This window comes from Poecilia formosa, unplaced genomic scaffold (genome assembly GCF_000485575.1).
Source record: "Poecilia formosa unplaced genomic scaffold, Poecilia_formosa-5.1.2 Scaffold68, whole genome shotgun sequence".
NCBI classification, from domain to species: domain Eukaryota; kingdom Metazoa; phylum Chordata; class Actinopteri; order Cyprinodontiformes; family Poeciliidae; genus Poecilia; species Poecilia formosa.
In genome coordinates this window covers 1,592,626-1,610,297 of record NW_006800007.1, presented here as the reverse complement: position 1 = coordinate 1,610,297, position 17,672 = coordinate 1,592,626, and the positions used below count along the sequence as shown (strand labels likewise).

General features: G+C 37.6%; 1 protein-coding gene across 13 annotated transcripts in view; it reads left to right on the top strand.

Annotated features, from left to right (window-relative positions):
• Positions 1-17,672, top strand: part of dlg3 (discs, large homolog 3 (Drosophila)) — a 108,348-nt gene that overhangs the window by 45,234 nt on the left and 45,442 nt on the right. For all 13 annotated transcript variants that reach the window (XM_016672954.1, XM_016672953.1, XM_007555095.1 and 10 more), the window contains 5 exons: positions 11,818-11,871; positions 12,224-12,274; positions 14,651-14,775; positions 15,658-15,827; positions 15,916-16,052. In XM_016672954.1, the coding sequence (XP_016528440.1) occupies positions 11,818-11,871; positions 12,224-12,274; positions 14,651-14,775; positions 15,658-15,827; positions 15,916-16,052 (537 nt within the window). The remainder of the gene's footprint in view (positions 1-11,817; positions 11,872-12,223; positions 12,275-14,650; positions 14,776-15,657; positions 15,828-15,915; positions 16,053-17,672) is intronic.

Here is a 17,672-nt window from a genome sequence, read left to right as displayed (position 1 = left end):
GCTCAGCATGACGGAGAGGTAAGCCAGAGCATGCTTTTGTGATATTACATAAAGATGAAGAGGGAGCGCTGCTGACAGCTGTGACGGGCTATTAATTAGAGCTTCATGGATGTACGTGTTGGGAGGAGGCGGGGGGGCTTAGTCAGAATGCTCAATCACAGCCATCAAATCTGGAAACTTTAAGCTTTAACGCTGCTGCTTTATGGGTGAACTAATTAATTTTCTCATCCAGATAAACGCTGGTGTTTTAGCCAGAGAAAAGTAACAGTTGACCTTTGACGGCGTTGGATTTTCTTTATTACGTCTCGTTATGCCGTCTTTGTCGGTGACATTGAGTTTGTGCGCTTAGAACATCTCTTGCTGTCATTCGTTTCCCGCTCTCAAATCTGTCCATCTGTCACGCCTCTGCTCACCTCACTACTTGCCTTCCCTCCAGGCGCAGGCTTGAGGTGGGTGGGGGCTTCAGCGTGAATGAGATGTTGGGTGCATGGTAATTTAGTAGTTATTGATTGGACTGCAGCGTGGCCTATGATCGGCCAATGGGAGCTGGAAGACCGGAGCAGCAGCACTGACTGCGTCTTTCATCCCACGTTCTGCTGGAAAACATAATTCAGCGCCTTTTTAGATACAAATGCCTTGCTGTGCTGTAGGAGTTGTCACTAACTAACATCCAGGAACAATTTCCATTATGCACTGCATATCACCTCATCGGCTGAGTTCAGCTTTCTGTCATATTTTACGGCAAAGTCGCCACTGGAGGCCTCGGTAGGAACAGAGCTGATATGTAAATGTTTCCCTAAGAAGGAAAGGGTTATTGCCCCGTCAGCATGCCATTGGTGTGCACATCCTGAACTCTTGTTTTTCCTCCCCTCTGCCTGCAACAAAGTCGAGGGCTGGAAATCATGCTGAGTCTTCAAGAAGAAAGTGAGGCTTTATCTTTAATGGATTAACTCTTTTCAAGTATCGTTTAGTTCAGCAATGTAACAAGACGGCAACCCATGAAGCTTTTCACATTTTCATGTGTTACAAGAAAAAATGTTTATCTGTTTTATTGGAACATGATAGAATAGGCCAAAAAAAGTGGTAAAATGGAATGAAAATTAAAAATGAACCATTGGTTTTATTATTATCAGGGTCTTGATAAGTTAATGTACAACAGAAGGCACATGCAAGTGTTTGTTGTTCTGTTTTTGTTTTTCGTTTTCATTTTGAACCTGTATCATTTTTGTAGTTTTGGGTATAAATACAGAAATTATTATAAAATAAATAATTTTTATAAAATAAAATAAAATATGAAAATAGAGCATGCACTTGTGCTGCACCCCTAAATAAAATTCAGTGCAGGTAGTTACCTTCAGGAATAATAAATAGAGTCCATCTGAGTAATTTAATCTTTGCCTAAACACATTTTGGAGTTCGCCATGTGACCATGCAGGGGACACAGCAATCATGCTGAAGAATGTATTTGACATAAAGTGACCTTTTTGGCCTAAATGCAAACTCACTCTTTAAAACAAGGTGGTGACAGGATCATGATGAGGAGTTACTTTTAAGTAGCAACAGAGAAACTGGTCAAAAGAAAAAAACAGGGAAAAAGTATGGACTCAGTTCAGGTGAATAAAATAAAACACTGTTTTTTTTTAGATTTTTATGCATCCAAAAATGAGAACACTGCATCCTTTCACTTCCACTTAAAATATATATCACTTTGTGTAAATCTGTCACATCAAATCCCAATAAATCTCACTCGAGTTTTTGGTTTAAAGTGACAAAATATGGGAAAGTATTCAAATTACAGTTCCTAAAGTATTGGGTGAGTTGGATGTTTAAACTCATTTAGATCCACCAATGGGTAACTTACATGGAGCATAGAACCAAGAAGCTAAAAACTTCACATGAAAGCTTTAATAAGTATCAATCAGCTTTAGATTAATTCTGAGTATCCTGATTGTTCAATGCAAGTAATGTCTACTCAGTTTACCATCTAAACCAGGGCAGCAGAGGATGCATGTGTGCCTCGCATGGCTTGATTCAAATCAAATTTAGCCAGTTTTCCTCACTACATTACCAGATTTTCCATACCAATCTCTACATATTCCTTTAAAGAGGGGCAGACAGACTCAGGTTTTGTTGTGATTTGAGGAAATGCATGTGTGCATCTGATCTTGGTAGGGAAGCCCTGAAGACGACGCGCAACATCCACTTTATGCCTCACGTCTGAGCTGCATTAACTGCAGTGAGGCAGCAGCGAGAAGCTGGAGAGATGAAGGAAGGGGCGGTGGCTGAACAGGCTTCCCAGCCAATACCATAGAAGCGCTGGTTGCCATGGGAACGCATTGATTATTTAACAGTTTTGGATGAAGCCTCTGCCCTGCGCTTGCCAAGGTTTACTGGGAGTCTTTGTCGCTTTACTGTCCCGAGGGTCTGCAGCCGAGCGAGCGCCGCATGATGCAACGCGAGCGGGACATGATATGCACGCACGGAGACGCCGAAAGACAAGAGACGGTCCCCGCTAACGAGACATGAGATTGATAAATAGAGAAGTGTGTTGGACAGATGGGTGACTGTACCTAAGGAGCAGGAGAAAGAGAGTTCTTTCATCACTCCTGTTGGTCAGCAGGGACTTGTAATAATCTCACGCTGGGGAAGCAGTCTGGACTTACTGTCATTGTCTGTACATGAGGTCTCTGCGTCTGGTATGCTCGCTTGCTTCTGCTGCTTTTCAGCCCAGGGTGTTTACACAATGTTGTGCCAAAGCTTCTATAATCCTTCAAGTGAAGGGAAAAAAAACAAGTATCTGTTTGTCCCCCACAAATCCTTGATGCTAAATCATTTGGGACGTCTCTCAGTTAACATGTGATTGCTATCTGATGAAGAAATAATAATTGTTAAGCCAGAAACGCTCACAGGATCCATTGTGATTGGATCAGCTGCCTTGCAATGTGATTGGATCAAAGCCAGCTGTAAATTCCTTCCATCTGCCATCTGCTATGGTTGCATTATTAAGAAAAACATCTGTCTTGAAAGTTAAAGCGGTCACGCTACTTCGTCACGTTCTGCAAGATAGCATTTGTTCTTGTAGAGAGAAAAACATGAAGGACTTAGACTGATGGTATTGCTTTATTTCATGCATGATAGTTGTAGTGAACTAATTCATCAAACTAAGGTGGAACTTTAGATCTGGTGACGAGGGAAAAGTACACAGTGATATTGTTGGTGCTTGTATTTACATACACAACATAAAAAGACACATAACCTTGTCACTGTCTGGCACTCTCAGGTACCATGCTAATCTGTTGAAACAATTATATATGAACACAATAAAAATGTCCAGTCATGATCCCATTCAGGAAGGAGCAGAGTTGGATAGCAACTAGTTACATTTACTTGAGTAACTATTAAAAATTTACTTTTAGGAGTATTTTTTACTATAGTACTTGAGTAATGTCATTATGAAGTATGGCTACTGTCACTCTTACTGTGAGTAACTTCACTGAATAAAGAACAAGCTTGTTTTAACCAAAAATTTAACTAGATAGACACTCACCTGAAGTGTTTCTTAAAGTTTCATAAGCTTTACATTGAAATAAATTAATTTGGAAAACATTTTCTTTCACCTTATATGAATTATTTTCATTTTGGTTTATAAAATACCCAAATTTCCACATAATTTTATAATTTGGTTCCGTCTGATGGTGTCATTTTTAAATATTAAATGATTGATGTTTTGATCAGTTACTCAGTACTTGGTTCACCTTTTTTACCAAATACTTTTCTTTACTCTTACTTAAGTAATTTCTTGGACGGCTACTTTTAACTATTACTGGAGTAAAAATAAGTTAAAGTATTGCTACTCTTGCTTGAGTGCAGTTTTGGCTGAGATGGAGACAAAGAGTCTCTGCTCCTGAGATGAACATGATTTGGTACAAAATGTTCAAATCGACCACAGAACTAAAACAAAAGACTTTTATGGTAGTTAAACTGGTATGAATTTCAGCAGAAATGTCTGCGAATAAATCCCAACGAAGTGAACCAAGTCCTAAACTATTCCACAGCTATTTCAGAACCTGCTAACATCATACAGAAACTATTATTATAATATATTCCTGCTAAAGTTGGCTCCTCAGGTGAGACGCGTAGCTTAACAGATATTAGACAAGCCCCATGGAGCATTTCTGATCAGGTTTGTTGTGTTTAATGCAGCTTTACTCATCTAAACTAGAGTTACACTAGTTTGTAGTCTGCTGTCGAATATTAGACAGTCCAGGTATTGAAGTGCAGCTGATCATTTGCTAATATATTTGTGTTCAAATAAGCAGTCTCAGTAAAAAGATGGCAACAAACATGTCTCTTCAGGTTGGCACATGTTGCTTTTATACCTTTTGTCAAGTCAGGAAGATTTTAGCAGAGTTTGGTGAGAGGAGCAGCAGCTGAGTTCAGTGTTGGACGAAGAAAATACATTGTTCTTATATTCATTGAGGCAAACAGGGATTTTTCTCAACCACTTACATTAAATTAATACTTAATGTTGAAAAATTCAAATATGTCATTTTGATATCAAGAGTTAAATCTAAAAAAAAAAAGTCAGAAATCAATTTAAGTTCATCATCCAAAATAAAATATTAAAAAGTTAATTCATTTTTAGTAATTTTGTTTAAGTATAACTAACACTGATTTATTTTACATTTAAGTGATACATTTTAAGCATTTTAACTGTTGGTTTTGATACAACTAATTACAGAGGACCGTTAAAAATATTGTTTTAAAGAAAAGTTGGAATATCTCAAACTATGTCACCCTGTTAATTTCCCCCAAACTCATGAACACGCTTTTGTTTACAATCCTCTCAATACTGTGGTTTTCTGTTTCTAGTGTGCCTTTTTCTGGCACAGTTTTTCCCTCCACTCAACTTACAACATGCCGCGATAAAACTTTGAGTCCATCTTCATTTGTGATCTTTTGCCTTCATTGACTGATTGCTGAACAGTTTTAAATTTAGTAGATTTCCCCAGGATTTTGAAATATATCTTACATAATAAATTAGTTTATTTGTTGATTTGAATTACTGAAATTATTTAGAGTCTCTATGTAATGTCCATTTATGAGATGAACCTGTAGTATTACATAACAGAGACTTCAGTAAAGTCCAGGTTTGCTGTTCAGGCATTGACCTACATCTGTAATATTTTCGCCACTGCTTTTTTGATGTTGCCTGACCCACATTCACCTGCAACACACTCCAAACATCCCTATCCTCTCCTGATCCTACACCAGCCTATTGGCAGGAAAATGAAGATCATTTCAGTCGGATTCTGTCTTCAATTTGTCGTCCTCTGAGGGAACATTTAAACACAGCCTCTCCAATAAACCGGTCAGATGTTATGGCCGTCAGTCAGCCATCTTTATGCTCTTTATAGGATTACGGAGCCATGAGGGCAGTGGGATTGAGGGCCTTTCCACTACGATTGAAGACGCATGAACATTAATGATTAAACAAGCCCATGTTGTGATTGCTCCTGCTGAGATTACGTTGCATTATTCCCCTCTGTTTGCTTGTTACATGGGAATCAGGTAGTGGGATTAAGCTGCAAACCCAGGTTGTTATAATGCTGCTGCATGTAGGTGCGGTGATCCCACAGGGCTTCGGCGCTCCGGTATAATTGCTGGGATAAGCACCGCAGCCATCATCTTGCAGTAGTGTGTTTTGTCACATGTTGTCTCAGTAATGGACTGAGTAGCTTACTCTCAGTCATTCAGGGACAACAGTGGTCAGTGTGTTTCCTGTGTAGCCCTGAGGCGCTGTTTCATCTCTATTTTTCTCCCATATCAACTTGGTTTTATTGTTCTGATTTAAAATACCAGCTGCCATAAACTCTTCTGCTACAGATGTCAAGATTAAAATCACTTTGGGATTTTTGGGGGCATCCGATTGGGGTCTTTTTTACCGAAATGTACAAGCACAACTGCAGACGTGACCATCTGTTAGTCCATATGCAGATTACAGCGAAGGCCTGATTGTGCTGACTTGGGGAGGGTAGCATCCACAGCTGTCTGGAGTCATTGCATTTCACCACTGAGTGGAGCGGCCAGACCTACAACCCCACATTTCCATTAACAGCTACTTTCAAAAGCAGGAAGCTCCAAGCAGAGAGGAGAGAAAGGTTGGAGAAATGGAGGAAAAACTTATGGCAAACCTTTGATGACATCTTTTAGAGCAGTTTTTACCATCCCTAGTCCTCAAGGCACACTGACCTGCATGTTTTAGATGTTCCTCTGCTTCAACTTATCCCATTCAGATGATGGCAATTCAGCAAAACCCTGTTAATCAGCCATCAGTTGAAATGGTAACACTTTATTTGAATGGGTGAGCAGAAGACTGACATAAACATGACATGACAACGGTCATGGTCATGAAGGAATCTTCATGAATGTTTGCTACGGCTATCATGGAATGTTTTCCGGTAAATTATGACACTTTTAATGGACTTTTAATGCAAATCTTAATAGGACTTTGCATTAAAATGATCATTATTGACCAATAATGCAAAGTTTACACGTTCAGTGGACTTTTAATGCAACTTCTAGTGGTGCTTTGCATTAATAGTGTCATTATTTACCAAAAGACACTTCATGACAACAGCTGTAAATATTCAAGCAGACTCCTTAATGGACATGGCCGTTGTTATATTATGTTTCTGACAGTGTCATGTCAGTTTTATGGACACGCTTCAAGTAAAGTGTTAAAAACACGGTGTTAGTGTGTGTTTGTGTCTGATTAAAAAGAGAGACTTTAATGGTGCATGAATCGTTTATGGAGGAACCAAAAAGTAAAATCTGGGTGCAAGAGGCGATTCCAACATAACAAAATTCTTATTACAAGACCCTTGCAGTTAAAATAAATTTAAAAAAAATATGTGCATTATAGCTCAATGCTCAGGACAGCACAGTCTGGTGGGGTGGCAGAAATGCTCACTAAATAAACTTATCGCTCCATTTGAACTTTTTTAAAGTTTTCTTTTGCTTTTGTACATGTCCAGTCGGTAAATAGTGGGAATCACCCTGCATTGAACACAGTGTTAGCACTGTAAGATTACACTAATGATACTGATCTGATTCAATGTTTTCAACGTTTTGTTGAGCATAGAAACATTTCTTTACATTCTCAATGTCTCTAAGCTATATTATTAAAACATTTATTGTTCTTTTTTGCTAAATGTGCTTCATCTAGGAAGTGTGTGTATATTTTCAGGTGTGTGTAGGGAGAGGCAGAGTTAGAAATTATTTTTAATTAAATGAATTTCAATCTGTTTATACAGCATCAATTTACAATACATTATTGTGAAAGTCCTTTCAATTCAATCAGGCTTACAGCCCAATTCATCCTGGTTCAATTCAGTATTCAAATTATTTTTGAAAGTTTTCTGTCCAAGGAAATCCATCAGACAAAAACTGGGAGAAAACAAAGTTTGAAGTTAATAAACTGCAAATAATGCAAATTGGAAAGTAGTGGGAGAAAGTAGCACAGTGATGAATACTGGTTAATCAAAAATCAACATTTATGTCTTTAGCTGTGATATCTGAGTTCATTTTAGCTGGCTGAACTTCACTGACAGATGTGATGAACTGTCACTTACTGAAACTCATGTTACATAGTTTGCTTTGTTTAATTGTCTGGACCTAATGAGGATTTGACATTAATGGAGGATCTGAAAGCAGAGCTTTAAGTATAACTGAACATTAGAATTGCATCTTTTGAAAACAAAATGAGATCATTCAAAAAGTTGCATTCAACTGTTTGAACAAAAGCAATTTCCACAGTTACTACCGGAGATCAAAAATCTGTAAAATGCTTTTTAAATCATTAAAAATCCATGTCATATTTATTTGTAGCAGTACTTTATAGCCTCTACCTGGAGCGGTTTTCTAAAGTGAGTGAGTTTTGGTCATTTCACCATATTTGTCCTTTTTGGTCACTTTCTATTCTCTTTTTATAATTTTCTAAAAGAAAATGTGGTTATGCATCTTGAATAAGTAATATCTGGCAGCAGAACTGCCGGTTGTTTGATTTATCGTATTTTATAAGATTACCCTTTCCAAAACAGACATCTGAATTACATTCAGCTGAAAAAGGTTTAATGTAAAGGCTGTAAATAAAAATGCAAAATAAATTGACACACAATTGTTTGTTTGTGCTTAAAATGGAAGAAGGAAGGGACAAACTGTGTGTATAAATTCAATTAACACATGTTCTCTTGTCTTTGTCATTTTGAAGAGAGGCAAAAAGAGATGGGCCTCTGTCACCTTGTATTTTTACATCTCTGAAACTAAAAGTGGATTACTATTGTCCATTACTACTTAAGATATTGTATAGTCTTTGATCAACTTTAAAAACACATCTCTGGAAAAAAAAATGAAGAGGCCCCTGCACTGAACCCCATAGAAAACCTCCTGGTTATTCCACCAAATGTTGATTTCTGAACTATTCCTGAGTTAAAACATTAGTGTTGTTGTTTCTAAATGGATGTGAACTTGTTTTCTTTGCATTATTTAAGATCTGGAAGCACTGCATCTTTTTCATTATTTTGACCATTTCTTATCTTCTGCAAATAAATACTAAATTTTTGCTTGGAATTTTAGTGACATGTTGACATAGAATAAAAGAACAATGTTAATTTTACTGAAACATGTATAAAGAGTAAAATCAGAGAAACTGATCATTTTAAGTAGTTTCTTTATTTATTGCTGCATATATATACTTTTTAAACTTTCTTCTCTTTAGGGAGATTGTGGTTGGCAAAGGTGGAACAACTGCTGATTTTTGTTAAATTCGTGAAGGGATATTTTTTTCCCTTGTACGTTTTTGCTCGGGTGTTGAGTATGCTGCTGCAGTTTAAGATTACATTATTTTAAGCCCTTCTACTAATCTTTACCAGGTGTTTCCATATGTATAGAAAGGACTAGCAATGTTACTGTGAGTGAAGGGTAAGAATGAATGCAGTGGAGAAAACTTAAGGAAAGATCGGTACATATCTGGTTGGACCTCCAGAGACCCATCATCCCCAGGCAATGCTGTCAGCATCTCATTAAGCACAACATCCCAATCAGTCAAGGACAAATCTAACCTGTTGGAAGATGTAAATTGTTTTTAAACCATCCAGTATCCAGCTCACTCTCCTCTGCGGTCAACCTGCAGCCCCAAACGGGAACACAAACACCAGGTGGCACAATGGAGCCAAGCTGACAGTATCATTGTTTCTTTGTTTTTTTTTTTGTTTGTTTGTTTTAAGTTTATATGCTGCATTTGATTTTAGATTGAAAGCAGCTTCTTGAAAGTGAAAAATCAGTGCCTTTAAATTAGGACAAAAACTCCGATTAATATTCATACTTCATCCAAAATCATCTTTAAGACTAAAATGGAAGGAGTCTAGCAGAGGGTTTAGAAATTACAATAAAAAAAATCAGCATATTATGCATTACATTAAAATTTCATGAGCAGAAAAGCAAAGGTTACCAGCAGGGGTATGACTAAGAATGAGGGTTGTTGATTAATCTGATATTTGGTTAGTTTCAACAATAACATCAGAGCAAAAGATTGATCACAGTGTGACATATTGATGGCCTTAAAAGATCCAGTTGAGACAATTAAATGGTCATCAACCTCCTGACTGAAAATGTTTTTGTTTTTTTACTCTTCAACCAGTTCAAAAGCTGAGTGTTGTTGAAAACAGATGGTTGCATGCACTATTTAAACCGACGCATCATTTCACTACCTCCTCACTTTTTAGCTTTATTTCAACTGCTATAATAAAGAGAACAATAACTTTTAAGTCCTACTGTGCAAAATGTGCATTTTGCATGTTTTTATACTTCCATTTTGGCCTCAACTATTTCTAAAAGGAGCCCAACTGCTTAAACTACTACCCATCTGTTTTTGGCAATAAGTTAATGTTTTTTGGCATCTGGAAAATGAGCCATTTCAAAAACTTCCTGATATTTAAGCCACATTTCACAGGCACTGCACTGTTGCCTAGCAACCCAGGCGGAGCGCCATTGTGTTTGGTCAGCTGGTTTTACTGCTGTATGCCCTGTGCAATGCCTGCTTCACAAACAAATGTTTTGTTGTTGACTTACCATCCAGAAATCACCTGTCGCATTCTTGTTGGTTGTGCGGGAGGCTCCATTTCTGCTTTTCAAAGATGTACAGTTGTATAATTGTTTGTAACCATTTTCACGTGCAAGTATAAATATTAGGTTTGGGGGGGCGAGGCCAGCAGCATAGCATCTTGTTTAGATTGTTTAGAGCTAAAGAGACAAGAGGCCCTAAAACAGCTCAAGCTGAAATTTCAAAGTAGGCTGAAGTAAGCAGATTAAAATCTCATTTTCTAAGAATGATTTTAGGCAGCAAACATGCATTGAACATGTTTGTGCAATGCATAGATCTATTCTAACCTGTTCAAGGAATCACAACAGCAGGTCACCTTTAAGTTTACATGCCATAATACTGTGTCTTTAAAAATTGAAGGAAACCCAAATGACACAAATACTCAGAAAGCAACATAAAAAAAAAGTCAGATTACAGTTTGGAAATTTGCTCAGGGACAACGATCTAAGCAATATGAAACAAAACTTTGAAGTGTCGACCATTGTTAGAGTTGGAAGAAAACGTGGAAGACTCAGAACACTGTCTCTGTTTTGGGCATCATGCTTTGGGGTGTTTAACTGCTGGCGGGAAAAGAGAATTAAGTGGAAATATACAGGAAACATCTCAAAACATCAGGCTAGGTTGTTAAATCCACAAATACATCTTCCAAATTAACATTGGCACTGAACTTCCATATTAGTTCCAAACTGACTCTAAGTCTAAGAAAATATATGTGCATTTTTAAATCTGGAGGCAATTCTAAAGAAAATAATCTGTTGCTCATTATTCATTTAGCAACTTTAAATTCCTAATGTACAAACAGGAACGGCTTAGTCTGCTTTAATGTCAGAGTCAGAAACTAAACATTATGTGTTTGAAACAGTGTGTGTGAATATATGGATTCAACTGAATCATTACCGATTAAATCAGTCCATCCAAGTATAGATTTCCTTTATATACACTGTTAGTTAAAAATCATTACAATTATTACCAGAATTTGCTGACTGTAAGATTCAACAGCACCACCAGAATTATTACATTTAAAATGCCATTCAGTGGAAAAACCTTAAAATACTTGTGCATCATCCAGTAAAAATAACAGCTTCACTAAATGGTGGATTGTTTAATATAAAATGTCAATAAATGACAATTTCAAGGTTCAGTTTATAGATGGAAACAAATATTTTAATGTCGTTTTGCTCTCTAAACCATTAGTGCTCAATTAAACACAAACTGCGATCATAAAGGTGTGCTTGAATGGAAAATTTGGTTGCCTGATTTGTTTCGTGGGACATGCTAATAATATATTTTGCGTGTTGCTCAAAACTGATAAAGGTTTTAGTGACCAAGTGGTGAGAAATGTGAGTTTATCACAATTAATCACAATAGCAGTCATATACCAGTCGTACCGTAAGCGGAGACACAAGCGGGTTTGTTTTATGAGGTGTGTGCAGCGCGTCTGGCTGTGGCAGGTAATAAACGGCGGTCTCTCCAGCCCAGTCCTCATTCTCGGTCCTCACACCTTCCTCTGACTCGTCCCTTCCTGCGTTCGCAGTCCCACCGAGCCTCGTTGGCGGTTCCTATGGCATCCCAAACACTACTGTGCATACTTCATTACGTCTGTGCCTCTTCCAGCCTCACACACCGAGCTAATGTGCCTCTCTTCATATTCACAGGCCAACCCTCCCCCCATCATTGTCAACGCAGACTCACTAGATGCAGGCCCTTATGTAAGTATCTTCTCTCGCTGTCTGCTGTACAGTAAGGATGCGTCTTATTCTGACTTTCTGTTCTGCATGGACGTGTTTGTATGTTTGTGTGTGGATGAAAAGCCCTCCCCCTCATAGCGTGAATGCCTTCTGTTTAAAGCGCGTTCTCCATTGTCACATATGCCATTTTGTCTGTTTCTAACACCATTTGGAGAATGCATTCACTCTGTTTTGTTAATAAAGTCTTTATGGCTCTTTCTACAAACAGATGCTGTTAAAGATTTCACCCACATTTTGTGCTTCTGTTTTATTTTTCTGAAAAATCTAGATATTCATCATCCTTATTGTGACGTTTTTGTTTTTGTTTCAACAGGTAAACGGAAGCGACGGGATGTATAAATATGAGGAAATCATTTTAGAGAGGGTAAGTTGTATTTTATTATTTGATGCATTTCCTGCATAAGGGATTTCTCCCCACTAGGTGGTAGCACGCAGCTCATTCTTTGTCAAATGAGCTTGAGGAACTCACATAAAGCTTTATGTGTGTACAGACAGAAGAAACCCGTGTTTGTGAAGCTGCTGATCATACATCAATACAGTAAATGACTCTTAGGCGTGACGTTTCATGCGAGTAAGAGGCAAGTCTTTTTATATATTCCATCTGCAGACAGCAGAAATGAAAAGTGCTCTCCTATCTGCTGCTCTTAGCAGGAGCGGTTCAACTTGAAGTGGGGGAGCTTTACGTTTCCACTCTCATTATTCCACCTCCATGTTGATGCATCTCTGAATAAGTGCACAGCATATTTCTGGCCCGTTTACTTTAAAGTGGCATTTCTGCATGCAGAGTCGCACCTTTCAGGGTCTGTGGTTGTGCAACGTTCGATGGTCCAGTACGGCTTCTCCTTCCTGCTCTGGAGCTGCACTGCTGTGAAGCCTCAGCCCCACTCTGTCCTAATTTGTTGTGACTGTTTCTCATTAATTATAGAAAATAATAAAGTGAAGTCTTTTCTCAGCTGTCTTCTTTGCTGCCTATCTCTGTGGCCACGGCTGTCAGACGCAGCACTGTGCCTCGGCCCGCTGGATCCGAATGGGGCCTGTGTAGTCAAAGGGATGAGTATGGCTGGAGGTGGCAGTGTCGGTCTACTTTAGAGACCTAGAGGCACTCAGTCATGCAGCAGAAATTATTTTAACTGGGCTATATGTGCTGTTTGTGTGGTGTAAAAAGATTAAAATATCTCCTTTTGTAGAAAAATGCATGCTACACACTACAAAATAACTAATAAAAGTATGCATGAGCCATGCTGATATCGTGCTAGGTCAATATCAATATCAGCCAATGCTCAAAACTGCAATATTGATATCGTATTGGAAGTGAAAACTTTGCATCAGGGCGTCCTCAATTAGAGATACAAACTGTGGAAACATTCAGGCTCCTGATCTAAAGCTGGTAGAGAGGCATACCCCAGAAAACTTGCAGTTGATTCTGCAAAGTGTTGCCTCAGGGGGGCTGGTTACAAATAAACACACTTTTCAGTTTATTACTTATAAAAATATTTGAAAGCATTCATAATATTCCTTCCACTATCACTTTTAAATTTGTGTTTGTACAGTACGGAGTCCCATAGGGGACATGGGTGTATTGTTTTCTTTTGCATTATCTCACAAAGGTTTTATTTATTAAGTATAATTTATTTAGTCGTCAATTCATGCGACATCTTGAATTTTGAAAATATTTCTGTTACAGTATAATGTTTTGTTATATATGTTAATATCTTGTTTGTGAGTTTTCTGAAGTTCTATTTACTTTTTTCTTTTGGGTAAATGCAACAAACTGATGCCCAAAATGCAGAAGCAAAAACAGTTAAAATTGGACCTCAAATGGGCAAAAGGAAGAAAATAAATAAATAAAAACAATTTGGACTATTTTTGAGTTATTTTCACATTGTAATATAAACATCTGACAGTTTTGGTTGTATCTGTTGGTCTGAATGTTTTATAAAGAGACGTTTTCATGTGTAATCCTGTCTCCATCGAATGTTATTACAAGAACAAACATGCTGGTAAAAGATCGATTTTCAACCAGTTTTCTGTACAAAAGAGTTAAGAATGTAAACACGCTTTCACTGATGCATGCATAATTTTAAATTAACATTTGTTATCACTGTGACTGCATACAAAATAGACTGAGGTGTATTTGAGAATGAATTGGAAGGGAATGCAAACACTGCAAAAAGAAAAAAAAAATTACCAAGTATTTTTGGTCTAGTTTCTAGAGAAAATATCTTAGTACACTTGAGGTGAGACAAAACTGACGTAGAAGTAACCTTTCCACTTGGTTTAAGCCAATAATTCTTGAATATAGATTTTAAAAGTACTAGATCTGATGGTAGATTATTTCACTTATAACAAGAAGTTTTCCCCATTTTATAAGTGAAATAATCTGCCAGTGGAAACATCAAAATTAAGGAACTATTGACTTAAAACAAGCCCCAATATTTTACTGAAAAGTTGCTTGTAAGTTAGTTTTGTTGTACTTGACGTGTACTAAGATTTTTGTTCTAGAAACTAGACCAAAATACTGTAGAGAAATATTTTGTGTTTCTGCAGTGGAATGCAATATTGATTGTGAGGCAACGAAGAAGCAAAAATTTCCCCAGTGTCCTTCAGGGGTCTCCGTAGTAATATGACAAGCCTGTAAAAACAATTAAAGTGGTATGAATACTTTTACACAGGCCAACATGATGTGAGCTGCTTCTTCCTCTGCATTCTAATGAAAACACCAAACACAACCTGTGTTCAGGGGAACTCTGGCCTGGGCTTCAGCATCGCTGGAGGAATAGACAATCCCCACATTCCCGATGATCCGGGGATTTTCATCACCAAGATAATCCCTGGAGGAGCAGCTGCTATGGACGGACGGCTGGGGTGAGTTCACCTCGTTCCTCCCCACCTCGTTCATATTTCTTTTGCTCTTTTCGAGCTCAGCTGTGCTCTCCATCCTCCTCCTGCTCTAACCTTTCTGCTCACATCTTTAGCGCTCACCAACACCGTGTCCCGCCAGCCAGCGCTGTGTGGGATGCAGTGTTTCTTCAGCTCTCTACCTTTTGGCTCTGTGTGCTTCCTCAAACTTATGATTCACTGCAAAAAACACACACAAAAAACCCCAGAAAGTCTGAGAGATGTAAAAAATTATGATATGGAGACCTCTGATTATATCAAACACAGGATCTTCCTGTGTTTTATGCATCAAACACAGTGGGGTGTGCAGAGTTGAGTAGTAACAAGTTACATTTACTCAGTTACATTTACTTGAGTAACTTTTTTTTAACTTTTCGGACTACGCTCTACTTTTAACTTTTATTAAATAATTTTATTATGAAGTATTTCTACTCTTGAGTAAAATTTCTGTATTTTCTACCCACTGAATGAAAAACAAATATGTTTTAACCAAAAATCACCAGACAGACACACACCTACAGTTGTTAAAGTTTTATAAGTTTTTTGTTGAAAGAAAGTGATTTGGAAAAAGTTTCTCTTGCCTGATTTTGTAATTTTTTGTTACTTATATGAATTATTTTCATTTTTGTCCTTAAAATACTAAAAATTTCCACTCAGCTTTATATTTCAGTTCATCTGACTATATAATTTTTAAATATTAAATTAACTTTTTACCAAATAAAATTTTTACTCTTACATGAGTAATTTCTTGGACGGCTACTTTTACCTTCACCTGAGTGAAAATATGTTGAAGTAGTGCTACTTTGTCCACCTCTGGGGGTTTGTGACGTGCATCTGAACCTCTCTCAGAGTTAACGACTGCGTGCTGCGCGTGAACGACGTGGACGTGTCCGAGGTGGTTCACAGCCGAGCGGTGGAGGCCCTGAAGGAGGCGGGGCCTGTGGTGCGGCTGCTGGTCCGACGGAGGCAGGCCCCCCCAGAGACCATCCTGGAGGTTAACCTGCTGAAGGGCCCCAAAGGTCAGACTCTGGGACACAAACATCATTTACTTGAGAGGCTGATTATTTGTGCATGCAGTGACAGTCCCGCTTTGTGTCTCCCGACCAGGACTGGGATTCAGCATTGCTGGGGGAATTGGGAACCAGCATATTCCTGGAGACAATAGCATTTATATCACCAAGATCATAGAAGGAGGAGCCGCCCAGAAAGATGGACGACTGCAGACTGGAGACCGACTGCTAGCTGTATGAGACTTCACTTCATACATCTGCATTTCAAACCAAAATACTTGATTTTTATTTTTAAATGATTTATAAATCATGATCTCTTAGAAATCATGTGAGACCAGCGAGGTTTGTTGAGGTCTAGATGTTCTTGGTTGTTTTCTGACCTGCATGAGTCGCAGATGAACTCTTGGAGTATTTTTTTGTAAACTGGCCTTTCTCGAGAAGGTTGACCTCTAAATCTTTTCTTTGTTAGTGAATAGTGGCTCTCACTGTGGTTTACTAGAGTCTCAATCTTTAGGAATGGCTTTGTTTTCTTTTCCCAGCTGCCATTTTAGAGATTTAATAGCCCACTTCATGTCACCAGGGAGGTTTAATGTGTTTTTGTTTTAAACTCTACAGATCTGGTAGTTATCAGGTGTGGTTAGATACTTAAAATACAATAAACTGTGGTTGATTACAGTTCATTTGATGATTTAACAAGGGGGGTAGTTATATTTTCACACAATTCCCTCCATTTAAAAACTGCTTTTAAACCTTTGACACTAAAATGTGTTTGATGGTCTGAGAGGGGGACTACTTTTTCATTGCACTGCAGTGTGTCGTGTGAAAGTAAAAGCTCGTGACATCACAAACTGCAGTAAATTTTATGCGAAACAACTAAACAAAATCCCAAAGCAATAAATGAAAAGCTCATTCCCTGCTCACTCCTTTTATTGGAATAATATTTCTAAGTAGCAAGCGAATGCTGATGATCAATTGCATTTGACTGTTTGAGTATTCGTTACACATAGCCAAGGACGAAACACGTCAGAAGCGATTTTAGAGAAACTGTTTCAGCCGTTCATCAATCTGGAGATGGTTGTGAGGGCAATTATCACTAATGTAGAGTTCTTTGAAGGAATCTAATATAAAGTTTCTTTTGTGAACATTTGGCAAAAAACAAAAAACTAAATAAATCTACATAATAGAAGTCTTACTTCTTTGCAGATGCTTTCAAACAACAATATTTGAAAGCATCTCAAAAGGCATTTGATAAATTATACAGTATCAAATTAATTTATTACAAACACAGTTCTACAAGCTCTTAAATCTGACTTTCAAAGTTTTACTCATTTACACTTAGTGAAATGTCAGGAGTTATTGTTTATTTCAAGGTAATTTAGATCTTATTTTAAGACGTGGTGTTAAAGACCCAACGGCTTCTCACATGTTTTAATTGAAATGCTAAATCAGTCTGGACAAGCGTCTTCAAATCTTACTGACTCTTGTCAGTAATTGTAAACAGCATTTAGCATTTTATTAATAAAAATATATTATTTTACATTTTAGGAGTTTACGTATCATTTATTATGTTTTTATATTGTCAAAAAGTATAAATTGTTTTAACTCACTGAGAAAACAAATCACATTAAGATCATGTGACTTTCACGGTTTCTGTGAACACATTCGACATGCAGGTGCATTTGATTAAAATTCTGAAAATATTGAAGAAACATTTCCAGCTGTACACTGAATTTATGAATATGCAGAAAGTTGAGCGTTATTCTCTGAAATACAAGAGTCTCATCAGTATAATCCACATGGATGTGATATTTTAAAACTGAACTGTTTGACTTCTGCTTCTCCACAGCATCTTTA